The sequence below is a fragment of the Salmo salar genome, chromosome 24 (genome assembly GCF_965601325.2).
Source record: "Salmo salar chromosome 24, fSalSal1, whole genome shotgun sequence".
NCBI lineage: Eukaryota > Metazoa > Chordata > Actinopteri > Salmoniformes > Salmonidae > Salmo > Salmo salar.
The window spans coordinates 21,643,695-21,671,454 of NC_138314.1; the positions used below are offsets into that span (position 1 = coordinate 21,643,695).

The 27,760-nt window shown below is 43.8% G+C and overlaps 1 protein-coding gene across 37 annotated transcripts in view; it reads left to right on the forward strand.

The window, feature by feature from the left end:
- The first annotated feature begins 3,922 nt into the window (after positions 1-3,922).
- Positions 3,923-27,760, forward strand: part of LOC106585601 (AP2-associated protein kinase 1) — a 62,261-nt gene continuing 38,423 nt past the window's right edge. For 16 of the 37 annotated variants that reach the window (XR_014382520.1, XR_014382521.1, XR_014382522.1 and 13 more), the window contains exons 1-16: positions 3,924-4,944; positions 19,281-19,399; positions 20,127-20,235; positions 20,346-20,488; positions 20,708-20,829; positions 21,030-21,111; positions 21,488-21,620; positions 21,818-21,921; positions 22,581-22,660; positions 22,754-22,908; positions 23,814-24,001; positions 24,535-24,753; positions 25,524-25,717; positions 26,009-26,196; positions 26,314-26,409; positions 26,904-26,999. Coding sequence is in view for 33 of the 37 variants with exons in the window: in XM_082968570.1 (XP_082824696.1) it covers positions 4,782-4,944; positions 19,281-19,399; positions 20,127-20,235; positions 20,346-20,488; positions 20,708-20,829; positions 21,030-21,111; positions 21,488-21,620; positions 21,818-21,921; positions 22,581-22,660; positions 22,754-22,908; positions 23,814-24,001; positions 24,535-24,753; positions 25,524-25,717; positions 26,009-26,196; positions 26,314-26,409; positions 26,904-26,999 (2,191 nt within the window). In the remaining 4 variants the exon portion in view is untranslated. Of the gene's footprint in view, positions 4,945-19,280; positions 19,400-20,126; positions 20,236-20,345; positions 20,489-20,707; positions 20,830-21,029; positions 21,112-21,487; positions 21,621-21,817; positions 21,922-22,580; positions 22,661-22,753; positions 22,909-23,813; positions 24,002-24,534; positions 24,754-25,523; positions 25,718-26,008; positions 26,197-26,313; positions 26,410-26,903; positions 27,000-27,760 lie in introns of all 37 variants that reach the window. The other 21 variants (XM_045706910.2, XM_045706915.2, XM_045706916.2 and 18 more) reach the window with 6 other exon arrangements.

Below are 27,760 nucleotides of genomic sequence, written 5' to 3' on the forward strand. Positions count from 1 at the left end.
CTTTCTCCCTCACCTCAAACTTTCCAAATGCCAGTAGTTTTTTAGTTACAGCTCATGAAGTATGCTTCTTCACCTTCTCACCCCCGTCTCCGTGGTCAGGCTTCTCACCCAACGTTACCTCTTCATTATCGTTCAGGGGACACGCTGCTGTTACTGACAAGCTGACTTTCCAGAGGGCGTGCTGATGCTGTAACTAGTAAATTGGTTGTCTCTTCTTTCTTCAGTCGCGTGCTGCGCAGCATTCTGTTATGTAAACGATTGGCTGAGCCTTGGATACAGCCAGTATTGCTCCAAACGAGCATCACTTGTTTGCTTACAGCCAGTAGTGATCCAACCCCCCCACCACTTTTCTCATCGGATCTACACGAATCACGTAGGTCATCTAGATGCACAATCGAGAGCATCCTGTCGGGCTGTATCACCGCCTGGTACCGCAGCTGCTCCGCCCATAACCGGAAGGCTCCCCAGAGGGTAGTGAGGTCTGCACAACGCATCACCGGGTGCAAACTACCTGCCCTCCAGGACACCTACACCACCCGATGTCACAGGAGGGCCAAAAAGATCATCAAGGACAACAACCACCCGAGCCACTGCCTGTTCACCCCGCAATCATCCAGAAGGCGAGGTCAGTACAGGTGCATCAAAGCGGGGACCGAGAGACTGAAAAACAGCTTCTATCTCAAGGCCATCAGTGTTAAAGAGACATCACTAACATTGAGCGGCTGCTGCCAACATACTGACTCAACTCCAACCACTTTATTAATGGTAAAATTGATGTAATCAATTTATCACTAGCCACTTTATATTATGTATATACTGTATGCTATACCGTCTACTGCATCTTGCCATCTGATGTAATTAAATCTATCACAAGCCACTTTAAACAATGCCACTTTATATAATGTTCTCATACCGTACATTGCTCATCTCATATGTATATACTGTACGCCATACCATCTGCTGCATCTTGCCATCTTGATGTAATGTATCACTAGCCACATTAAACAATGTCACTTCATATGTTTTCATACCCTGCATTGCTCATCTCATATGTATATACTGTACTCTATACCATCTACTGCATCTTGCCTATGCCGTTCGACCATCACTCATTTATATATTTTTATGTACATATTCATACTCATTCCTTTATACTTGTGTGTGTAAGGTAGTTGTTGTGAAATTGTTAGATTACTTGTTAGATATTACTGCATGGTCGGAACTAGAAGCACAAGCATTTTGCTACACTTGCATTAACACCTGCTAACCATGTGTATGTGACAAATAAATACATTTGATTTGATTTATTTTGGATTCAAAACCGCGAACTTCGCCGAAAGGTGACTAGTTTGCATCCCTGTAAGTTGTAGAAGATTCTTAATGGTCTGGTGAGCTCAAACATCCACACTTGATTTACGGCCTTGGCCTAGTAATTAGCAAAGATGCCTCCTATGATCAGATAAGATCTCTAGCTGTTTGGGGAGATGGGGCCATAAATCCTGACTGTCAGCTAGACTCATCAGTGATTAGCCCCTCTCAGCTGAGATGTATCTGTAGTAGGCCTACTGTGTTACCGTGTGTGTGTGTGTAATGGTATGCTATCTAGGCTATGTACAGACTTCATTTATATAGCTGCATTACCGGTGTTAATATGCATTATTTCCTTTCTTTCATAGAACCACAAGATAACTTCTGATGTAGATGTGTGTGTAACTGTGGTGGTGACTAAGATAATAAAACTCGATGTGGGCACATCTGCCTGGCTCTTTCCGGAACCCCTCTAGTGGGGTCAGACCACTAGTTTAAGTCACTAGCGGGTGAGGGCTCAGAAGAGCCAACCACTCAGACGGCTCCAGCTAGCCATTTTTACATGATCCTTCGAGATGGAATTGAACCTGCTGTAGTTGAGATGTTGGGGTGCCCCAAAGAGATACCAGCCCACACCACCACACGAAGCTGTCATGCACCTGTGGAAGATGAGCTGCAAGGCGCTACACACCTCTCTCATCTAAGAGACTACCAGCCCTGCTCCAGGTCCTGTCTGTGGTCATTGAGTAACCACACCCTCTCCAGTTGGGAGCTGCAGAGGGAATACAAGGACCTGCGTCATGAGCAGGAAGAGCTCAGGAAGACGTATTCTCTCAGCCCGGCTGACTCGGGGAGCCACGAAAGCGCTGCGTCCGCTTCTGCTCCCCAAAGCAGCCAAGCTCCTCAGCATATTGACACAACTCCAGAGTGCACAGTCCACCACACCAAGGTCTGCACCCACCTCAGCCAGCTGTTGTGGATTCTTTGCCCGCTCCTAGGATGAAGCCACAGCCTGCTGCTCCTGCAGATGTCAAGTACAGCCCAGACGTTGGTTCCCCTCCAGTCACAGCCTGGTGTGATCAGCAGACCCCCACCTTATTGGGTATGCATTGTCCTATCCCGCCAGGCTTAGAGCCCCCTGCCATGCTAGGCCCTAAATTAGCTACGCCGTCTGTAGGTCTGCAGTCTCCTGCCCTGCTTGGATTGCAGACCCATTTCTTATTGGGTAAGTGGCGTCCTAGCCTGCCGGGCTTACAGCCCCTTGCCCTGCCAGGCTGTAAGTTAGGTGCCCTGTCTGTAGGTCTGCAGTCTCTGGCCCTGCACAGATCGCAGCCCCCTGCCTTAGTTGGTAGACAGTTGCCTAGCACGCCAGGATTAGAGCATCCTGCCTTACTCGGCCCAAAGTTTGCTGCATTAGGCTTGCTGTCTCCAGACAGTCAGCCCATAGCTCCCTAGGTTCTCAGCCCTCTTCAGCCCTCAGTCCCTAGCACTAGGTCCTCGGTCTCCAGTTATACTGGGTCTGCTGTCTCCGGCACTATTCGGCCCTCAGTCCCTAGCTCCGGTGGGCCATCAGGCTCTTACCCGACTAGGCTCAGTTACCAGTTCCTCTAGTAGGCCCAGAGCTCTACCGATCTCCTAGCTCTCTGCCAGTGTGAGGTCCAGAATCCTTTTTCTTGTCAGGTCCAGAGCCAGTTTCCCTGTACGGTTCAGAGCCAGTTTCCCTGTCACATCTAGAGTCAGTTTCCCTGGCATGTGCAGAGTCGGTTTTCCTGGCAGGTCCAGAGTTGCTTTCCATGATAGGTCCAATGTTATCAGCACTATGCTCCCAGACCTCACCCATTCTAGCATTGCTGTCTCCAGCTTAAGTTGGCCTTATACAGTGCCTTCAGAAAGTATTCATACACCTTGACTTATTCCGCATTTTGTTATGTTACATCTACAAACAATACCCCATTTGTGAAAACTCTTCACAGTTGTGTTCTGTGAGTGTCACTGAGTAGGCTGATACCTATAGATTTTGGGTCCATGAAATGGGGTAAGGCCTTACATTGCAATATGAATGTCCAATATGCACAATATATTAAATTGTGATGTGATTTCCTATTAATGGACCCAAGATCCATAGGTAAGACTATACATTGCACTGTTAGTATGCCCCCAACGCAATTCTGAAGTATAATACACCCTTACAAAAAAGATTTCAGTTTTAAAACTGGAGTAAAAGTGCAGTAACTGCAGTCGACTGGTATTTTGGATGCAGTAATTGCAGAGTAACTGCAGCGTACTGCACTAGTGTACTGCAAAATTACTGCAGTAAAAAAACGGTGTTATTTTGGATGCAGTATTTGCAGTCATTGTGTAGTATAACTTCAGAATGCTGCAATCTTTTTCATAAGGACATCCACAGTACGATTTAAAAATATTTTTTGTTGGTCAAATTAACTAATTGTCTTTTGTTGAATTTATATAACATCATTCCAAAATAGTTTAGCATTATCTAGTCAAATTGGGTCATGATTCCAGAATGTTTAACTGTTTGCATCAGTTTCAAAGGGGGGGCCTTTATTTTGAAGGCGACCCGCCGATTCCACAACATACCTTGTAGGGACTACAATTCCCCGGTCTCATTTAGGTCAACGTCACTCATATTAGTGTATTTATTTTTATTTTCAAAATTTAGCACAGTACACGGTCCTTCGCGACGAAGAACCTTGTAAAGCTAGAAAGGTTTTCTTAGATTGTTCGAAGGTGCAAACATTATCTACGGTGTAACTTGCCTGATCTAAAGCCCTACGGAATCTAACTGACAGTAGCGCCGATCTGCACAGTTTGTCATCGACGTTGCGCCCAGGCAGATCAGTTGTTGTCCACGGGAGTAAAGCTGGCTATGAATTACTAGCTACTAGGACACCAACGTAGCTAACGTTAGGCAGCTAGTTAGCTAATGCTCGAAGATAAACCAGTGAGTATTCAGGTGTTTACACCAAGTGCTCTGGAGAAACGGGTGAAATAGCTAGCTAAATGCCTTTACGCTGAAAATGGGTGATGATGTTTGTAAATAACTAGAACAAGCTGGCCAGAGTAGCTAGCTAGCTTAGCAGTTTGCCAACACAACTGTCAAAGCCAGCTAGAAAGGATTTATTTGCTACCACTAGCTAACTGATTATCCATTGCTAATGTTATAGCAATAACCTTAGTTAATAGCTAACCCGTGTTAACGCATATGCTGATAGTGAGTTAGCTAGCTAGTTGGCTATTTAGCTAGCTAGCTATTATGACAGTCGACACCTTGGTAGCTAGCTAGCTAGCGCCTGGAAATCGAACGAGGGGGCTCATCAATAAGATAGCTAGCTTGTTAACTAACCTAAATTGGCTACGGTCATTCAATTATCCAAATCGAATAGCTAGCTAGGCGTTCTTGTGGATAGGTATTGATTGCAAACCAATCGGCACTTGGCTTTCACCACCGGAAAATGAAGAAGTTCTTCGATTCACGCCGGGAACTTGCGAGTTCCGGGCCTGGTTCTGGAGCAGGTGGAGGTGGCATTGGGTCGATCAGCAGCGGTGGCAGTTTTATTGGACGGGTTTTCACCATTGGACGGTATCAAGTGACCGTTGATGAAACTGTTGCTGAAGGTGAGTTAACGTTAGAGTAATTGATCTGCTATTCAAACATTGCCTGATATCACTAGTGCCAAGTTGGAAGCGAGTTTGGGTTCGAAGCAAGTTTACCCTGATGACGTGCAACCTGGTTTCAATACATTTATAAAAAAATTCTGTACGTAAATCGAGATACCTCATTTACGATATGTAGCGTTTCGTATGGTATGCATTAAATTACAGATGTCCATCCATTTCGCATGATATATTACGAATTTGCAAAACTTACAATATGTTGTGAATGTGCAAAACGTATATATCTTACGAATTCCACTGTGGGTTAAGTTTAGGTTAGGGGAAGGGTTAGCTAACATCCTAAGTAGTTGCAAATTTAGTTAAAAAAATAATAAGTAGTAGTAAAAAGTTGCTAAAATTGTCTAATGAGATTCGAACACGCAACATTTGGGTTGCTAGACGTTCGCGTTATACGCCCACCTATCCACCCCAATCAAACGGTCATAAGTAACCTTCTGTCTTATACACAATGTAACATATACGAATTTCAGTGTCCCAGATTTAAAATGTCTATGAGACCAAGCTGTGATTTGGCCTCCATGCCATGATCTCAATCTAACATAAACTAACATTAGCTGCTTTTGTTTGCAAATAGTGGAATAACAGATTGGCTTTGATTTTAATTCGGAATAACAGATTGGCTTTGATTTTAATTGTTGGTGTTATCAAGAATTCTGTCATCATGGTCAATAATAAGGACTTAGGCTAGCCTATGCCTGGGGGCCTTGGAAGCTCTGGTATGGTATGCAACTGCTGTAACAGCTGTGAGCGCCCTAAAACAGCTGTGGTGTCACTGGTAGTGTCAGGATTCATTTGGAATATGACCACCAGACGGATGGTGATAGGAATCTAAAAACTGGACAGTCTGCATCCTGAAGCAGATGGGGCATCTAGGACATGGGCAAGGTTGTATCAAGCATTTCTATCATTCAGGATTGTCCATCTGGTTGGTCTTTCACAGGAGGAACATGGCCCTGGAATTGGAATCTCACCTCATCATAACTGACATACATTATAGGCTAACATTTCTAGCCCCCATTCCTCAAGAATGGAGGAACAAGGTATTCATTTAAGTCTGCTCAGACATTATCTTCTGACTTGAGTCACAACTCTTGATGACAAATGGAGGGGATAAAAAAATGTGCGATTTTAGATCAGGGTATCAGTACAATTTGCTACATGAGGACTGTAGGAGGCAAACGGGTCATATTGTTCCCAATTAATTTCTGTTGTATATGTGTTCACCATTAATCTCCTGTCAATGGAGGATGGAGAATACACTTAAAAGGCATAGATGCTCCAAGGCCTACTGGGAGTGACTGGAATGGCAGCACACAGTGGGGAGGCCTGTCACTTAAGGCAATAAATTAGCACATGCTCCACACAATACATTATCTTTTAGATTGGGAGAGTTGTGTTGGTTTGGCCTCGCGGCTTGTCTTTGGTCACTGACTTTTGTGGGTGTGTGCATTTGCTTCACAGGGTTGGTTGGAACATTGACACACCTTACCTCTTGAGCTATGTTCTCCTTCACGTGATGTTGATGATTATCTGGCTTTGTCATTGTCATTTCTTAATATGTTTGGTAGACCAGAATCTGAAGTCATCATGAGGGGCCACAGTTGCTTGCGGGTATGCGTACATTTTAGTGGCCCCCCTCTTTACAGCGGAGATACTTTTTTGTACGTTTCAGTTCATCTCAAGCAATTCTACACATTTTGCCTTGGGCTGTAGAGAATGTTTGCAGTTTTTAATGTGTTACCCACCATCTGGATTTGGTCCTATGTAACATTTGGAATTGTGTTTTTTTACATTGGATAAAAGTAGACTAAGCTGGAAAATGGTATATCAATGGGAAAGTAATTCTGCTTTGAGAGTTGATAAACTTGTAACCCCACTTTTGAGAAAATGGCCCTTGAATATTTTGTTACACCTACTGGAGAGCATGTTGTCTACACCCATTCAGCATCATTCACACCCTCTTAAGCCTTAGCCCCACATCTCTTTAAGGATTCACATGTGAGGCCATGTACTAAACTGAGTGAGTAGTGTAGTAAACAACCAAAGACATCAAGACTAAAAATGGTAAAAGTAGTAGCCTACAATAAGTGTGAACTCCAGGTAAAAATATACTATCTAGTCCTTGGCCTGTATCCTAATCTGACTTTGGTGCTGGTCATGTTGTTGTTCACATTACCGTCTCTGTTAAACACGCACTATATCAAATTAAATCTAAGTTTGTCACATGCACAGTATACAGAAGGTGTAAAGGGTACAGTGAAATGGTTACTTGTGTAGTAGCAATATCAAAAACGGTGTCCAGATAAAGTATTTTATAATTATTAGATGACGCTTACCCAGGCGCACTTTTATAAATTGATGGATCATGTGAAAGAAATGCTATTACCACCCCCATATTATCGGAATATTCAACAGCGTTTAAGAAATATATTCCCTTTGTCGTGTCTGTGACTATCATTAAATGTCAACACTGTTATTTTATCAAATCAATTCTCTGTAATTATTATTACAATTATCATGTAAACTTTAACTAGTAAGTCGGGGCACCACAGAAAAAAAATGTTTAGTCTCGATTTCCCGAATCGACTCTTAAGATATTTTCAATTAGTCTTCCATTAATGATTATTTATTGTTAGCTCATTAGTCTCATTCCAAACGTTGTAAAATTCTTGGTTATCTGCACAAACCCTAGTTTCCATAAGGATTCAGCAATATAATAAATAATTAAGCCAATTTGTAACTAACTAAATAATCACAGAAATACATGACAGTAGATATTGGTTACTAACAATGATAGGAAAGTCCCTAGTGGGCTAATCCGATATGACTGCTTGGAAGACAAAAGGAAAGGGTTGGGGACTGGGAAAGAGTGGGTAAGACCAAATGGATTCACTACACACAGTCTAGAATTATATTAATTGAAATGCTAATCCTTTGCACGTGAATGGCCGCTCATTCGAGGATAATTGTAATTTATATATTTACGCCGTATGCCGTTGTCTTCTCTGGTGGAATATTCAATCGTCCTGTAGGGTTCATCAGAGTCTCTGGTTAACTTTCCCAGAAGTCACAATGTCTTTTGCGGTTGTAGGTGGTTAGAATGGATATTTCAGAGTACCATTCGGAAATCTTCTCATAGGATAGATGCTTCAGCGGTTGTCGGTATTCTCTTTCTAGACTTGTATAATTACTAGTCTGCAGCTAGAAATTACATATCTAAGATTTGCTCTTACTCTGTAGGGATTGATGGTCTCAGTTTAACCATTTCCAGCCTTGTAGCCAATGCTCCACGTGGTATGGTCTTGTCCTTTCGTAGAGTTGTAGTGCAAACTATTTTAACATGTTGCGTCAGCTGCATGTTTTCTAGTCTGGTGTGAATTTCTTCAGGAGTGGGTTTTATCCTCTGTCGAAGACGCGGCGGTTATATGACGCCTAATGGGATGTCTGGGCTCACGGGGGTGTGGCCACTGACTAGAAATAATATTAAAAGGTATCAGAAATGGTGTTGTCACGGTACCAAAAATGTTACAAAAGATACCAGGCTAAATATTACGATACCTAGTAGTGTCGCGATACCACGGTGTAAAAATAAGTGGCCTAGCATCCTGTTTGCCCCGTCCCCCAGAGGCTTGTCCACGTTTTCTAAACATTCTCCAAAAACCTGTCACTGAAATTCACACTTACTCAATACAACACATTGAGTTGAACTTCACATTGTTCAGTGTATAATAGAATATGGCACTGTATGGCTGATTTGCTCACATTTGCAAAGGCCTACCTGTGATTTGGCTGGAGGAATGGGAGGAACGAATATACATGCGTAAGGATCTGCATGTCATTGTGTCAGTGGAAAACACTGCATGAACCCTTTACTCTTCAGTTAATACACACACACACACACACTCCGTCTCACACACACACACACACACACACACACACACCACTCTCTCTCCCACAAACACTCCTATACACACTGCTCCCAATTTTAAAACGTTAGACACCAAACAGAATTTAAGGAGCACCAGAAAGAAATAGATTTATTTACTTTAGGCTTACATTAGACCAATAGAAATCCTACCTTTTGAAGCACATCTCATGACTAGCAGACCCTTTACCTTTTCTTCCTGTGCCAATAAAATTGGCCTGAACCTACTGTCAAGTTACCAGGTTGTTAGCTAGCTCGGTAACATGACTGAATGTTTGTTATCAAAACAATAATCAGCGACCCGGTATTAGTTTAAAAATGTTCCTTGACATAGTTTGAAATATCAAATGCGCGCGAATACCGATACAAAGAAAGAAAAAGGCATCTCCGGTAACATAGGTAAAATATGGTTTAAATTGTACTTAAGTACAGTGGTGGAAAAAGTACTAAATTGTCATAAGTAAATTCATTATATTAAGCAAACGGCATGATTTTCTTGTTTTTTTATTACGGGCAGATGGGGACATGATGAGCTATATTGATAGATGTGTGAATCGGACCATATTGCAGTCCTGCCTGAGCATTCGAAATGTAACGACTACTTTTGGGTGTCAGGGAAACCGTGTGAGAGTAAAGTACATTTTCTTTAGGAATGCAGTGGAGTAAAGGTAAAAGTTGTAAACAACATAAATAGTAGGGATGCACCTATATGACATTTTTGGCCGATACCAATATTTGATATTTTTCTTGACAAAAAACCTAATACCGATAACCAAAATGTAAATTTTTTGCGGCCTTAAGCGTTCTAGTACAGTTAAATAGTTGAAACACACATTGATCAAAAAGTTAGTTGTTATTTACAGTTGAAGTCGGAAGTTTACATACTTAGGTTGGAGTCATTAACTCTTTTTCAACCACTCCACAAATTTCTTGTTAACAAACTATAGTTTTGGCAAGTCGGTTAGGACATCTACTTTGTGCATGACACAAGGAATTATTCCAACAATTGTTTACAGACGGATTATTTCACTTATTATTCACTGTATCACAATTCCAGTGGGTCAGAAGTTTACATACACAAAGTTGACTGTGCCTTTAAACTGCTTGTAAATTTCCAGAAAATTGTCATGGCTTTAGAAGCTTCTGATAGGCTAATTGACATCATTTGAGTCAATTGGAGGTGTACCTGTGGATGTATTTCAAGGCCTACCTTCACTCAGTGCCTCTTTTCTTGACATCAAGGGAAAATCAAAAGAAATCAGCCAAGACCTCAAACAAAATTGTAGACCTCCACAAGTCTGGTTCATCCTTGGGAGCAATTTCCAAACGTCTGAAGGTACCACGTTCATCTGTAAAAACAATAGTACGCAAGTGTAAACACCATGGGACCACGCAGCTGTCATAACGCTCAGGAAGGAGACGCATTCTGTCTCCTAGAGATGAACGTACTTTTGTGCGAAAAGTGCAAATCAATCCCAGAACAACAGCAAAGGACCTTGTGAAGATGATGGAGGAAACGGGTACAAAAGTATCTATATCCACAGTAAAACGAGTCGTATATCGACATAACCTGAAAAGCCATTCAGCAAGGAAGAAGCCACTGCTCCAAAACCGCCATAAAATAGCCAGACTACGGTTTACAACTGCACATGGGGACGAAGATCATACTTTTTGGAGAAATGTCCTCTGGTCTGATGAAACAAATATAGAACTGTTTGGCCATAATGACCATCATTATGTTTGGAGGAAAAAGGGGGATGCTTGCAAGCCGAAGAACACCATCCCAACCGTGAAGCACGGTGGTGGCAGCATCATGTTGTGGGGGTGCTTTGCTGCAGGAGGGACTGGTGCACTTCACAAAATAGATGGCATCATGAGGCAGAGAAATTGTGGATGTATTGAAGCAACATCTCAAGACATCAGTCAGGAATTTCTAGTCAGTGGCCACACCCCCATGAGCCTGGGAGCTGGGAATTTTTACTAGGATTAAAAGTCAGGAATTGTGAAAATTAGTTTAAATGTATTTGGCTAAGGTGTATGTAAACTTCCGACTTCAACTGTAAGATGGTGGCTTTCTGTTAAAGGTGCATTGCATGCTTACCACACCGCTCGTGTCGCGTGCGTTGCAAAATACATTTATACCAACGAGCATCTGCCTTGCCAAGCGCTAAAATAGAAGTCAGTTCTATTTGTGACGCTGAACGCGATGCAAGTCCTGCCTCTCCCATCTCCACATTGGTTTATAGAAGCAGATACCCACGTGCCATCTCCTCATTGGTTATATACCCACGTGGGTGATTGAAAGATGAACTGAGTTCGGTCGGTCGTCGTGGTAATACTATGAAATTTAGATTCCAATTGCCATGTAAAGTCCAAAGAAAAAATCCTTGAAGGAGGAGAGGTGACTAGAAACAATTCGGTTGACCGTTTTATGTGTGAATTACTTGTCGGAGTAGAGGACCTTGTGCATTTCAGGTAAAATAACAACTCAATGTTTATATCCCAGGACAAATTAGCTAGCGACAGCAAGCTAGCTAAGTAGGACAAATTAGCTAGCAAGTGCAAGCTAGCTGGCTAAATTGCCATACATGTTTAATGCTTTTCGACCTGTCCCCAAATTAATGTCATTGGTTCAGAGTTTGTTTTGATATTTTAACCTGCGTGTCGTGATCACGTTTGGTGTGGGGGGACAAAATGCATTTATGCACGATGGCACACGAGTGCGCCGGTTTGGGTTCCGTAGAACGTCTGCGCCTCAGCTGAATAAGGTAGCACATCGTTGGTTCTTAATGGGCACGTGAGAGCTATTTATTTTTATATATATTTTGACTTTATTTTTTTTAAACCTTTATAAAAACTGTTGACCCTACAAAAATCTCCAGCATATTTTTAAGTACAATGGTTCTTTTATGGATGCTGTAGTTTTGTTTTATTCCAACGTCTAGAATTTGAGCTAGGTGGGTGGAAAAATATTCTGAAAACTCAATTGCTAACGACCCTGTTAAAAATACAGTATGTGGTTCTCGGTAAGGGCCAGACAGCTCATGAGGAGAGGCGGGATTGTGTTGTACCTATAAATTGATTCACAAATTTTCATCGACATTGGTGTCTTAGTAGTGATTTTACTGATATCAATTTTGTTTATGAATTATTAAGTGATTAAAACTCGTACCAATTATTAACAGAATTACCAAAAAATCTGTAACGGAATTACTGCAACTGAATTGGCTACAATGGGAAATCATAGTCACAAACAGTTGGGCCACCTGCTACTGTCCTCCCTTCCACTGGCATATTGTTATGTTCAGCCCCTGACTTCTGTGTCTGGTGGTCAAACCAAGAGTGCTAAAACAGTGCATCTGGACAAGCCCTCCCTCTCTCTCTCTCCAGTTAATGTCACCTCTCTCAGCTCTTACTGACACGTACCCATGAGCCCACTCTTTCCATTCACTAACCAGCATCCTCACCCACTGAGCACAGACCCACTCCGGACATCCATGGATGTTGAAAAGTAGTACAAATTATTTGGACAGTCCACCCCGTCCTTGATTTTAACTTCCACAGACAGACCCCGCTGGACCAAATCAAAACCTATCATATGTATTTTCACAAGTTTGGATAGCACAGTACATTGAGTAGAGCACAGTAGATTACACTTCAATAAAATACAGTTCAGTAGTGATTAGAGCACAGTAGAATATGTCCTATACAGTAAAGAAAAGTACAGTATATTTTACTGTACAGAACTGAACTGTGCTGTATTGCACTGTACTCTACTGTGCTGTGATGTCCAAACTTGTGAAACAAGATGAGAATGACACTCATATCCATAATGATGCATTTCTGTGTAGTACAGATCAGGGACCCATGATGTAATTCTGTTACCGGGTGTAAATCCACTTCACTTAATGTAGTTCAGTAACCAAAATATATTTTTTCAAACTCAAGGTGCCATGTCATAGCTGACACCCCATTACTTCTGCAAACCTCTTTGAATCTTAATTCAGAGCAGATATTTATAGATTTTTGAAAAATGTGGTTGAATAAAACATGAGGGAGATATTACCATAATTCCATTACCGAAGTTTGCATCTGCACAATTCTTCCACTAAATTCGTTTTCGGAAATTAAGTAGTCTGTGCATAGAGTTTTTATGGTTTATTAAACTTTGAAATCAATGTTGTTTTTTTTTTGTTTGGCATACAGTCGTGGCCAAAAGTTTTGAATGACACAAATATTAATTTTCACAGTCTGCTGCCTCAGTTTGTATGATGGTAATTTGCATATACTCCAGAATGTTATGAAGAGTGATCAGATGAATTGCAATTAATTGCAAAGTCCCTCTTTGCCATGCAAAGAATCCCCAAAAAACATTTCCACTGCATTTCAGCCCTGCCACAAAAGGACCAGCTGACATGTCAGTGATTCTCTCGTTAACACAGGTGTGAGTGTTGACGAGGACAAGGCTAGAGATCACTCTGACATGCTGATTGAGTTCGAATAACAGACTGGAAGCTTCAATAGGAGGTGGTGCTTGGAATCACTGTTCTTCCTCTGTCAATCATGGGTGCCTGCAAGGAAACACGTGCCGTCATCATTGCTTTGCACAAAAAGGGCTTCACAGGCAAGGATATTGCTGCCAGTAAGATCGCACCTAAATCAACCATTTATCGGATCATCAAGAACTTCAAGGAGAGCGGTTCAATTGTTGTGCATAAGGCTTCAGGGCGCCCAAGAAAGTCCAGCAAGCGCCAGGACCGTCTCCTAAAGTTGAGTAAGCTGCGGGATCGGGGCACCACAAGTACAGAGCTTGCTCAGGAATGGCAGCAGGCAGGTGTGAGTGCATCTGCATGCACAGTAAGGCGAAGACTTTTGGAGGATGGCCTGGTGTCAAGAAGGGCAGCAAAGAAGCCACTTCTCTCCAGGAAAAACATCACGGACAGAATGATATTCTGCAAAAGGTACAGGGATTGGACTGCTGAGGACTGGGGTAAAGTCATTTTCTCTGAATCCCCTTTCCGATTGTTTGGGGCATCTGGGGAAAAAAGCTTGTCCGGAGAAGACAAGGTGAGCGCTACCATCAGTCCTGTGTCATGCCAACAGTAAAGTATCTTGAGACCATTCATGTGTGGGGTTGCTTCTCAGCTAAGGGAGTGGGCTCAATCACAATTTTGCCTAAGAACACAGCCATGAATAAAGAATGGTACCAACACATCCTCCGAGAGCAACTTCTCCCATCCAGGAACAGTTTGGTGATGAACAATACCTTTTCCAGCATGATGGAGCATCTTGCCACAAGGCAAAAGTGATAACTAAGTGGCTCGGGGAACAAAACATTGATATTTTGGGTCCATGGCCAGAACTTCCCAGACCTTAATCCCATTGAACTTGTGGTCAGTCCTCGAGGCGGGTGGACAAACAAAACCCCACAAATTCTGACAAACTCCAAGCATTGATTATGCAAGAATGGGCTGCAATCAGTCAGAATGTGGCCCAGAAGTTAATTGACAGCATGCCAGGGCGAATTGCAGAGGTCTTGAAAAAGAAGGGTCAACACTGCAAATATTGACTCTTTTGCGTCAACTTCATGTAATTGTCAAAAGCCTTTGACACTTATGAAATGCTTGTAATTATACTTCAGTATTTCATAGTAACATCTGACAAAAATATCTAAAGACACTGAAGCAGCAAACTTTGTGGAAATTAATATTTGTCATTCTCAACTTTTGGCCACGACTGTACATTTAAAGTGAAAGAGTCAAAGCATAATCCCGTTACTGTGGAATTGCCGAGTACTGCTCTCACGTTTCCCATGTTGGTTTCTCTGTAGCCTGTTCATCTGCTTTCAACAAGTGCAGACCTTACCGTGAAATGCTTACTTACAAGCTCTTAACCAACAGTGCTGTTCAAGAAAAGTTAAGAAATTATTTAACAAAAAGACTAAAGTCAAAAATAATAATAAAAAGTAACACAATAACGAGGCTATACACAAGGGGTACTGGTACCGAATTAGTGTGCGGGGGTACAGGTTAGATGAGGTAATTTGTACATGTAGGTAGGGGTGAAATGACTGCATAGATAATAAACAGTGAGTAGCAGCAGTGTACAAAAGGGAGGGGTGGTCAGTCAATGTAAATAGTCCGGTGGCTATTTTATTAATTGTTCATCAGTCTTACGGCTTGGAGATAGAAGCTGTTGAGGAGCCTTTTGGTTCTAGACTTGGCGCTCCGGTACTGCTTGCCGTGCGGTAGCAGAGAGAACAGTCTATGACTTGGGTGACTGGAGTCTCTGACAATTTTATGGGCTTTCCTCTGACACCACCTATTATATAGTTCCTGGATGGCAGGAAGCTTGGCCCCAGTGATGTACTGTGCCGTACACATGACTTTGTAGCGCCTTATGGTCAGATGCTGAGCAGTTGCCATACCAGGTGGTGATGTAACAGGTCAGGATGCTCTCGATGGTGCAGCTGTAGAACTTGAGGTTCTGGGGAACCATGCCAAATCTTTTCGGTCTCCTGAGGGGGAATAGGTTTTGTCGTGCCCTCTTCATGATTGTCTTGGTGTTTGGACCATAATAGTTCATTGGTGATGTGGACACCAAGGAACTTAACTCTCAACCCGCACCACTACAGCCCTGTCAATGTTAATGGGGGCCTGTTCGGCCCGCCTACCATTCTTCTTGATTGATGCTATTGGCTCAGTGTGCTGCTGTCTGCATTGTTTACTTGTCTACACCGTTAACCCATTAGGCTGCTGCTCCCCACACCATATCCCTATGCTCTACGCAGTACTGTCCCGTCAATGAGCCATCTACACCCACAGTCTAGTCTGCTGAGCCTGACGCTGTGTGTCCCAAACACTAAAGCTCTGCTTTAGAGACAATGCTACGCTGATCCACATGACCATGGTCAAAGTGAATGTGCCATTCTGTCAACTGAGGGCCTGTTGCTGAATAATAGATGGACACCATGTTTCAGTCTGTACCACCCCTGGTTGAATGCCTGGATATCTTCACTTTCAGTTCTCAGCAGGCTTAGGACTACTCCTCTATGAAAGTGAGTGTGTCATTCAGAGGAGACAGTGACACATGGGGGTTGGATGATACAGTCAAGCACAGTAAAATCACTCAGTATAACTAACTGGATAACTTTCTGAATATTCTCAAACCATGCATGAAGAGGCTGCTTATGTGGTTCACTGGTCTGGGACCAGTGGTAGAACCAGCTGAGATGACCCTCTCCCTCAAACAACTCTTGCCCTCCATTAGATCACACATTTTGATGAATGTTAGTTAGAATGTTTTTCCATGGATACATTTTTCTGGCTGTAGATTTGCTTTCCTTCAGGCTATTTTTGTTCAGCTGGTTTTGAGGTATTGCTGGGTCACATTTGCAGGAAATGTCAAAGCAGTTTTGCCCCTGTTCTCTCAGCAATCCCAAAACCAGAAAGCATTTAGCTGCAACACGTTCTCTTTACAGTATCAACAAGGTGGGTCATTTACTCCAGTTTACAGGCGTGTAACGTTACTGCTGGTATGGTAACACTAGCCCTCTACTACTGACATTGTCATGGCAGAAGCCTGCCTGCCCCTCTCACTCCACTGTCAGAGAGCGCACACACAAACCACTGGGGCATGCTGGGAAAACCAACTGTCTTTCATTTTTCGAATTATCAACGAGTATCAGCTGGTGCAAGCTGGGTTAATATAATATTAATGCCGACTGGAGACTCGACAGTGCCAGAAGAATTGTCTTCTCCAAGCAGGATGCAGCATAATGCAGACGCCTCAGTGAGCATGATTATAAACCATGTAGTAGTCATGTTTATTTATAGTTTGCTGTTTGTCATCACTGCAATGGAGCTTGTCTATCATTGTTTCCTGAACTGTATGCCAAAACACTTACATTTTTTTATTTGTGTTTGGTTGAGTGGACAGCGGGGTATTATAATGGCTGTCATCAGTGTTAAGGGGGAATGTTTATAATGTACTTGTTGTTGGCCTGTCCAGTCTGGTGAAAGTCAATGTGCTGCTTGTGGCATGTTACTTAAGAAGGTGGCTAATCCCTCTAATTTCACGTAGGTGCCTGAGATTAGATGGCGCAAACTAGCAGTGGCTTGGCAGGACAAACCCTACGTCAGCTCAGACAGGACCACCCACACACACACACTCCATGTTGTGTGTAGGTCTACATGTTTGTGCTTGCTCCCACAAGGTATTCTGATATTAACTTTGAAACGGGGACAAGATAGGCTTTGCTGGATACACTCTATTTTGCATACATTTGTATGAATATATGAGTTGATGTTAACAGATTTAGCTTGGCCCTCCACTGGTCGTACATTTACCATTCTACTGAGTGTATAGGCCACACTGATTATTTGAACTGATACTCATTGTACAGCAGTAGCTCCTATGGAACTGAAGGCTGTGGTGCAAAGCCTCTGATCAAACCCCAAACAGACAGATCACGTGGAGGGGAGCTGTCCTTGGCTTAGTGATGTGAGGCAGGCTGGATGACTCAGCCCAGGGCATGGCTCAGCGCAGGCAGCTATAGACAGCATGCTGGGAGAGCACAGGGCTGGCTACCAACAGGCCTCTCTGAGCAGCAGAAGCAGGCTCCTCTAATAGGACTGACTGTGTGTTTGTCCTAGTGAGTTCACTGCAGGGTTGAAATGCTTTAGGCCTAGCTGTGTCAGCAGTGAAAATAGACAAGGAAGCAGTTGTCCAGTAGCCTAATGCTCTCAAAGGCTTGATTTAGACCTCACTTGTTGTACAGGCTGCAGGTGCTCTGTAGTGCCTTATCTTCTGCATTCAAATGTACAGCCACCTCCCAGTTTGTATTGATTCTTCCCAGAGCATGCAGCAGGCCCCTCTAAAAAATAATCTACAAGATTCAGGAGGACAGACGAGCCTTGTTTCTGTGGTTTAAGGTGAGGTGCTGAAATGCCACTGCAGTACCAAGCCACCTGCACTGGGAAGTGTCTGTGTGTTGATGGTGCTTGTGTGTGCGTGCAGCAGAGAGATGAACCAATACAAAGTCAATCTCTTATTCAGATTAGTGAAACTTGGTCCTGGCCCATATGTTTCTGCTCTGATCAGAACCTGGAGGTGCTTATTTAGCGTAGTGCATGTCAATGCAGCAGCACGGCAGAGCTCTCAACCAACCCCTCCGAGCATTAGCTCAGCTACTACTAGCCTATAATTCTTAATCACAGACACACATACTACTCACACCTTACAGCATTGTGCTGCTACAACACTGCAGAGCCACCAATCCTTCAAAACACCAGCTCTGCATCACTGACATAAATGCACTACTGTTACCTCTCTTTGGACAATGTGAGAAGTCTAGCTGAGATACATGCACCGTATGTTAAGTTCCAGACAGTGCTTCTACTGAACCCTGCCCATCTGATGGAATTATTCTTTATTGAGGTAAAGGCCAGCCCCCTTGCTGTGTGTGAAAGGTGTGTAGATGAAAGAGCCCAGTGATGTATCACGCATGGAGCAAAGCATGCCAGCACTGCCTCCTTGTTCAACAGAAACAAATAGTGGGCACAGCCAGCCACATACGCAATCACTAGTGGTGTTGTGTGTCTGAATTAGCAGGTGAGCGAGACAGAGAGACCGACTTAAGGGCCCTTTTGGAGCCTTGCCAGTTGCCCTGTGTCAGTACAATGTTCTTCTAGTAGCCGGATGATGGAATCTCGCACTCTTCACTGTCTCCAGTCAGTGCTGCTGCTCCAATACCTGCAGTCTTTCTATGTCTCGGCTCTACTGCTGACTCACCCAATGCTATTTTGAGCCGCCCTTTATCACAGCTCCCTCTGACTGAACACATCATAACGTATCTTCCCAGCTAACTTTGCCACCCCCACTGTTTATACAGGGTCATAAAGTGTGTGTTTATATGAGGTGTGTGTGAGGGGGCACGTTTCCAGGGTTGTGTGGTGTGCTGCTGTCATGATGAGGTAATGGACAGACTGGAGGATGCCCTCTCTGCTCTGCTCAGTCAGCCTCTCAGCAGCATCAGCAGCTTTGACTCATTCATTGAGGCTGAGCAGAGAGACTGGAGGAGGCTGACTGTCTATGACTCTGGGCTGATTCAGTCACTGTCGCTGACATTTGAAGGTCAAAGATCATCATTTGGCTTAAGGGGTGAACCAGTGTAACGAAGCGAACATTTGTCGCTCCATATTTAGCCATTTTCATGTTGTTTATTGTATTCCGTTCCTGTTAAGTTGGCTGACATTGCAGCTGACTTCAGTGGTGACCCAGTCACAGGTCAATGCTAAAAATTAAGCATCCTCTGCATTCTTTCTTGCGCTCTCACTCCTTCCCTCCACAGGAGGCTTTGCCATTGTGTTCCTGGTGCGGACCAACCAGGGGGTGCGCTGTGCTCTGAAGAGGATGTATGTCAACAACGAGCACGACCTGCAGATCTGCGAGCTGGAGATCCAGATCATGGTGAGAACAGGCTCTGGGCTGGAGCCCTGCTTGGTCTGTCACTCAGTCCAACGTAGAATACACACCTAGCTAATAGCTATATGGTGAGGCTCTTAGACAAAGGGGGCAAATGATTGTGTGAGGTCACTGACTCGTTTGGAAACCACTGGATCACTGTGTTTCTGCTATAGTGAAGCGGATGTAGAACCATAGAGCAACATTACACAAATCAAAGAAGAGGGTTGTTTTTGTTCTGGAAGAGGTGATATGGGAGTGTGTGTGAATTGCTGAATATTGAAGCGGTTGGTTGACAAGACTAACTGAAACATATACAGAGAGAAGATGGAGGGAAGGGGCAGGAGGGTGGGTAGTAAGTGTTTCACTCTTAGCCCAGTTGGAGCCTGCTGCTGAATATGTTGAATTGGCATTAATGCAGCTAAACTCCCCCGCCCCCTTGGGCGTCAATTGCCTTACTGGAGGCCATGCTGTAAGATAACTAGCCCTGCAGCCACACCCTGGGGGGCATAATTGGTACAGAATGGCTATCATTATTACTTCCAACCTTTTGGCAGTTCCTCATAGGCAGTAAGCTAGAGCAGAACAGTACACTCTCTGTCAGTCCAAAAAACAAACAAAGAACACCATTGTTATGGCAGCCTGTTTGGAACTGGAAAGCCAACCAGAGATGTATGAGGTTCTTTATATTCTCTAAAATATGAACCAATTGTGTGTGTGTGTGTGTGTTCAGAGGGACCTCGTGGGCCACAGGAACATTGTGGGTTTCCTGGACTCCAGTATAACTGCAGTTGGAGCAGGAGATGTCTGGGAGGTCCTCATCCTCATGGACTTCTGTCGTGGTAATTCTGCCCCTCTTTCCTTCTCAAGCGCTTTAGTGGTTTCATTAGGGCACAAACCTCATACCTCATTTTATCCAAATCCGTTGTAAGTCCTTCCTGGTTTGTTGCAGGTGGGCAGGTGGTGAACCTGATGAACCAGCGTCTGCAGACAGGCTTCACTGAGGCAGAGGTGCTGCAGATCTTCTGTGACACCTGCGAGGCCGTGGCCCGCCTCCACCAGTGCAAGACGCCAATCATCCATCGAGATCTCAAGGCACGAGCACCTAGCTTCACACACACACCCTCAGTCTACACTTTACTTACACTTTAATGGCCTCATTGGCATTATCATGGCCTTTTAAGTTTTTCTTTAATACTTGTCCTAGCTGCATATGTGTGTCAGCATGAGAAGTGAGCCATGAAGTGTATAAATATGTTAAACGCTGTTCGAAGATCGTCTCAGGAGTCATCTGTGTGTCTGTCTCCTCTGCAGGTGGAGAATATCCTGCTCCATGACCGGGGACACTATGTGTTGTGTGACTTTGGCAGTGCCACCAACCGCTTCCAGAACCCTCAGACAGAGGGCGTTCCACTGGTGGAGGAGGAAATCAAGAAGTGAGTGATTCTGAAGAGCTTCACCTCAACTGGAATACTGAACACATGAAAGTGGTTTGATAGTTTTAGTCTAGTGAACCAACAAGTACAACAGGTTGGGATGTTGTGGGTTTAACTGTGCCAAGTGAACCCTGTTGAGGACATTTATCTGTGATTGAAGTCCTTCCTAAATTGGTGTGCTCCCTTCCTTCCCATGTAAGGTACACTACTCTGTCATACCGAGCCCCAGAGATGATCAACCTCTATAATGGCACGGTCATCACTACAAAGGCTGACATCTGGGTGAGTTGGCATGCTGCTATATCACCATGAGAGATTGACTGGTTTCTCTCCACTATATAGGGCATTCACTCACTGCTCTAGAATGTGTGGAGAAACGGGGCAATTCAAGAGGGTACTGCGAAATGAATGTCAAAGTACAGTTTTCAGTTTACAATGTAGAAAAGTAAAAAAAAAACTTGAATGAGTAGGTGTGTCCAAATGACAAGAGACATGGGGTTTGGACAATTTGTTTTTGATGCAATTCTCTATTGAATGGACATATTTGTATAAACCAATGAATGAATAATTTTATGGGTGAACACCCTACACTACACAGTTGGCTTGAGGCCAAGTTAATACAAGGTGTGCTGATGCTCACTGTGCTGTGGTTCTGCAGGCTATGGGCTGCCTGCTGTATAAGCTGTGCTACTTCACCCTGCCGTTTGGGGAGAGCCAGGTGGCCATCTGTGACGGCAGCTTCACTATTCCAGACAACTCCCGCTATTCCCCGGACATGCACTGCCTCATCAGTGAGTAGCCATCCTCCCCATCACATTATACTCACTGGTCCATGTGTTTGTGTGTGAGAGAGTCAAGGCTCTGCCTTTGTTTTCTGTCTCTGTTTTTCTCTGTGCCATTTCTGTCTTACACAGTCCCAAGTATTTTAGTTCAATGAGTGAAATGTATTCGTATCATCATTACCAACAAATGTTTTTCCATTCATCAGGATACATGCTGGAGCCTGACCCTGAGAAGAGACCAGATATCTACCAAGTGTCCTACTTCGCCTTCAGGCTGGCTGGGATAGAATGCCCCATCCAGAACGTACATGTAAGTCACCTCACCATCAGTAATAACAACCGTACTAGAAAATCTCCCTGGAGACAAAGGTTACAACCAAATATATTTCAAAGGGTCATAATGTAGAGGACCTTTTTAACTTTATCTGAATTGTTATCTTGCCTGTTCCTAATGCCAGGTGTACATACATCATTGAAAGTAAGAGATGGTATGTAAAGGCACTGTACTAGATGTTATTTATTTTTCAACGTAAGAAGCTTTCACATTTTAAGATGTTTTATTCATGTCTTATTGTTTTGGACAGCAACATAAGTGTTGTGTAAAATGCCAGAAGATGGGGGAGCAGGGAGCTTTGTGATTGTTGCCAGTTGGCTGCCCTCCATCCCCTAGGCCCCTTTGCTTTGCATTGATGGTGCAATGTCAGCACTCAATCATCTGACACGGCACATTTCAGACCACATTCCCAGAGAGGCATCAAAGTAGACACTCAAAGCCGATTCATGAAATCTGTAACTGATCATTGAATTGCTGCAATCATGTGTCATGCAGACGTTTATAATGATAAAGGGTCCTTGTTCCCGCTCTGTGACCGAAGGAAAACTTTTAAACTAGAAATCTGAGTGAAGCTTATTGATTTTAGTTGGGTAGTATATCTAAGCATAGTACTCAAACTCTTTTCACCTTCTCAGAACTCCCCTATTCTTACAAAACTCCCCGAACCAATCAGAGCCAGCGAAGCTGTGGCCAAAAAAAGTCAATCCAAAGCCAGGTGAGTGAAGAGCATGAGTATCTGACCTTTTTTTTATAGTTAAATATGTCAAGCTCCAGCAATGATAACCTGCCTTGCCTTTCCCCCTCCAAGGCTCACAGACCCCGTCCCCACAATGGAGACCTCCATCGCACCCCGTTCACGCCCCAAAGCTGGAGGGACCCAGCCCATAGGCATCCTGCCCATCCAGCCGGCCCTCACCCCACGCAAGAGACCCAACGTGGCTGCAGGAGGGCCCCAGCCCATAGGTACGCATACAGTACACTACCCTCTATACCACCTCTGCTTCTCAAAGCTTGAACCGTAAGGATCTGATGATGTGTGAGCTGAGGCCTGCTAGCAGTGAAAGTATCTTATCCTGTAACAAAGCACTCACCAAGATGGGCATCCTGTATTGAAATGTTCCACGTCTTTGGCTGACATAACATGGCCTTGTAATCCCAGTGGTTCAATTTGTCCAGCAGTACAAGGCTTGAATTAATGAGCCCTTGGTGACATTGTCTGTCCATATGCTTGTATAGAGACGGATAGGAGCTTCAAGCATGTCTGTTTCAGTCCATTGTTATGAAGTCACCCTTATACTTGAGCTCCACTACGCGTGGCTTTGCCATCAGCGTCGGTTCAATGTGACGTATTACCTACTACACAGGGCCATGTTTTGAGAGCGGAGAGGAGCAGAGGGGAAGGGCATCTTATTCTATTTTCCCCTACTGTACCATATTCATTGATTATGCATAAGTACAATAACTTTAGTCCAGTTTTTTCGCAAGTACTCATTCAATTGTTGCTAGTGGGGTTGTACTGAATGATCCTTTAATTTTACAAGTTGCTTTTGTTTACACTGTGAACATAATCATTGTAGCTAGCTGCTAAATGACTAAAATGTAAATCTTAGTAAAATAAGCAAATGTGTATAGTCAAGGCCATATACAACCACAATCAACTTTATTTCAATTCACAAGATGGAATGAACACGTGCATCAGAGAATTGAACCGCAGCGATTCTTGAGCTTGGACGCTGCCATTGGATGTGACGCAACTCGAGCGTGACATGGGCTGTATAGCAGCTTTCATTGATTTCAAAAGAAGCATTCCCTCAATGGTTGTAGTTTAGCAGGGCTGTTACAAGACAACCATCTTCACTGTATTACAGGTGTTTTAGCCGCTGCCCAGCCTGCTGCTGCTGTCCAATCAGTTCAGCAGGCACCTGCTGCACAGGCCACATCCCCACTGGCTCAGACCACCTCTTCGCAACCCATGGCCACGCCCCAGCATCAGCAGGGTCTCTTCATGAAGCAGCAGGCAGCAGCCTTTTTCATTCCACATCAGCAAGTCAACCAGGTGGGCAGATCTCATATCAGTCTGCTAAAGGCACTATATATTACATTGTGTTGACAGTCTTGTTGCCATTTGGCAATAATATGAAGTCATTTCACTGCAATATTCCATTTACTTTCTCTAAATAGTTTTAGTTGGAGACTCCTTGGTCATGACCATGGTCCACTCTATGCTCATGCTGTGTATGTAAGGACGCCATTGTTTGTTTTGTATCCATTTATTGTCTTCCAACTTTTGTTTCTATGCAGAGTGCACTTTTATCAGGACCTCTGAATGACCTTGTGGTTTTGAATTAAATTGAATCAAACTGAATAACTTTTGACTCAGCAGAAACTCCCCTCTGATCTGTTAAACCAGTTCACCACATGTAAATGACAAGTTTCATGAAAAACACAGGGCTCAGAAGGGTATTTACATGTGGCGAACTGGTTTGCATTTCTCAGAGCAATAACTCATCCCAAACTTGGCCAAATGAGACAGTAGGGAGAGGTTTTCCTGAGCACTGGTTGTGTTTTTCCCACTATCCTATCCCTTAGCAGCATCAGCTGGTGCAGAGCCTCTACAAACGGCAGCAGCCTCCCATGCCGGCCCCCCATAGCTCTGTGGCTGTGCAGCCCAAAGCTAGTCCTGTTGCTCCTCTGCAGCCACCAGCCGGCCCTGTGCCCCCCTCCCCCCAAACAGCAGCTCCCCCTAAGCCTGCAGCCACAGGACCTGCTGCACCTGATTCCGACTCTGACTGTGACTCTGAGCCCACGGTAACCACCCTCCCCTCAGGCAGCCTGCTGCTCTTTGGGACAGGGGGCAGGGGGGCTAACCTCCTTCTGTCTGGGGCCTTCGAATCTAGCTAATCACCTAACACTGACTTTGTATGCATTCTACATTTGAATTTGATTATTTCCCTTTAAAATAACTACATGTTTTATTGATCTATGTATTAAAAAAAAAAAAAAAAATGAAATACTTGCTCTTGGATTTGTCCTGTAAACATCAGGTCTGCAATAAGGTGCAAACAAACAATGTAAAGACAGTCATCTTTTAATCTTTTTAGTAGTTTTTTCTAACTTCAAAGACATATTTCATGCTTTGCGTAGTGTTCAAAGATATCAAACCAAAAAGATGAGATTTAGAAACTGTCTGGCTGCTTTTCCTTTCACTATGGTTAATGTCTAAGGTTGTCATGAAACATCTCTGTTCCTGCAACCTGTCACCACTCAGTTCTGTCTCTTGATTCCTGTGTTTTATTTATTTTTCTGTATCTTCCAAATCTCTCTCTCAACAACAAAAATATAATCAATAACTGATCATCCTCAAGACCCCACACTGGCGCTTTGTCACTAACCAACCATGTCTTTTCACTAACCAGTAGAATGTGGTTTTGCAATGATTCTGTATTTTGGGATACAATGAAAATAATATCCTCTTAGAGAATGGCTAATCAACCTGTAATTTCCTTCCTTCTCTCCCTGATTTTTCATATTCCCTGTGATATTTTTTCCTAATCTTCATGACTGCCTTTCCTCCCCAGCCTCTGGCATCTGGCCGTGGGCTCCACAAGGTTGGCTCCCTGACGCCCCCCTCCTCCCCAAAGATGGGCCCCCGGGGTGGCCACAGGCGCATATTGAGCGACGTCACCCACAGTGCTGTGTTTGGGGTCCCAGTCAGCAGGTCCACCCAGCTACTGCAGGCGGCTGCAGCCGAGGCCAGCCTCAACAAGTCCAAGTAAGCTGAATTAACTAATCTCAATGAACTAACAATCAACTGTCCAATTATTCTACTAACACAGAGAGATTCAGGCCAATGAATATACAACAGACAACCGTATAAACACCCCCTTTTATAGCCCAGTTTAACACAGGAATAAACAGTCTATTCAATCAACAATTAACTCAGACTTTTAATTCACCCCTATTTGCTTACATGCTCTATATTTGCACAGACTCGTTTGTACATAAGATGAATGAGATGGATGATTTCCACTGTAACCTTTGTGTTTCCGTATGTGTGTTATAGGTCAGCCAGCACTACCCCCTCTGGCTCCCCCTGCTCCTCCCAGCAGAGTGTGAACCAGCCAGGTGAGGGCGTTGCCCAAACAGCTCTCTTTGCACCGTCTGGCAGCTGGAACCCGTTTGGTGACGACAACTTCTCCAAGCTCACTGCTGAGGAGCTACTCAACAAGGATTTTACCAAGCTGGTCGAGAGTAAGACCACAATGCCCAATCTGTGTATACACATCTGCAAGTGCAATGGATAGGTGGTAGATAGAAAAAAAGCGTCACTTCTGTTCAATTACCTAATTGTGTATGTCTTTATGACAGCTACAACAGGGGAGAGGGCCAGCCTCTCCACAGAGAACCTCATTCCAGGTCTGCAGCCTGTCTCTGCTGCTGGTGCTACAGGCAAGGCTTTCCCAGGTAAGGCTGTCCATGTTTTCAACTGCTCTCCTCCCTCTCCCTGTGTCATACCTACGTTATTATCCCTCCCTCATCTCTACATATTTCCCATGTGGTGTCCTCATGTGTTTTTAGGTGTTGGCTTCTTCTCTAAATCATTAAGACAAATGTTTCCTCCGTTTTTCCTCATTTACAATGTATTAATATTGGTTTGTGTAGCTGTTAGCTTCTGTAACTTTGTAGCAAGTACGGTATGCATGTGCAGTGCTTTGTTGCATCATGATTAGGTTTCCCAGAGACATCCAACTGTCCCGCGTTCTAGAAAGCCCTTCTAGCCAATCAGAAACTAGTATTCAATAGTGTTGTTTATTGTGTTATCCTCAGCTCTGTTGTCCTCAATGACATCTTGTTGACTTCAATTAGATCAATAACTGTAATAAACCTCAACATCCTTCCTCCCCCTATTCTCCTGATAGCTCTCATTCTTTCTCTCTTTCTCCCTGTGTGATGTTAAGCTGAGAGATCTGCTGACATCCTGAGTTTGGATGCAGGCTCAGAGATGTTGAGTGGCCCGGACCCCTTTAACACACTCTCCCTCTCTGACACTCCAGGTAATGCTCTTTCCCAGCATGCAACATTGTTGTGGAATGAAGTGGCAGGTTCCAGTTGTCTGTCCTGCCAACATCAATCCTCCATCGTGTTTTTCAATTCTTGCACATAGATGTTCCTGAGACACTCATGTTGGTGGATTGTATACACTACATGGCCTAAAGTATGGACATCTGCTCATCGAACATCTCATTACAAAATAATGGGCATTAATATGGATTTGTTCCCCCTCTTTGCTTCTATAACATCCTCCACTCTTCTGGAAAGGCTTTCCATTAGATGTTGGAAAATTTTTGCGGGGACTTGCTTCTATTCAGTCACGAGCATAAGTGAGGTCAGGCACTGATGTTGGGCAATTATGCCTGGCACGCAGTCAGTTTTCCAATTCATCCCAAAGGTGTTTGATGGAGTTGAGGTCAGGGCTCTGTGCAGGCCAGTCGACAAACCATTTATGTATAGACCTCACTTTGTGCATGGGGGGCATTGTCATGCTGAAACAGGAAAGGGCCTTCCCCGAACTATTACCACAAAGTTGGAAGCACAGAATCGTCTAGAATGTCATTGTATACCGTAGCATTAAGATTTCCCTTCACTGGAACTAGGGGGCCTAGACCAAACCATGAAAAACAGACCCAGACCATTATTCCTCCTCCACCAAACTTTACAGTTTACAGTCGGGCAGGTAGTGTTCTCCTGGCATCCTCCAAACCCAGACTTGTCTGTCGGATTGCCAGGTGGTGAAGCGTGATTCATCACTCCAGAT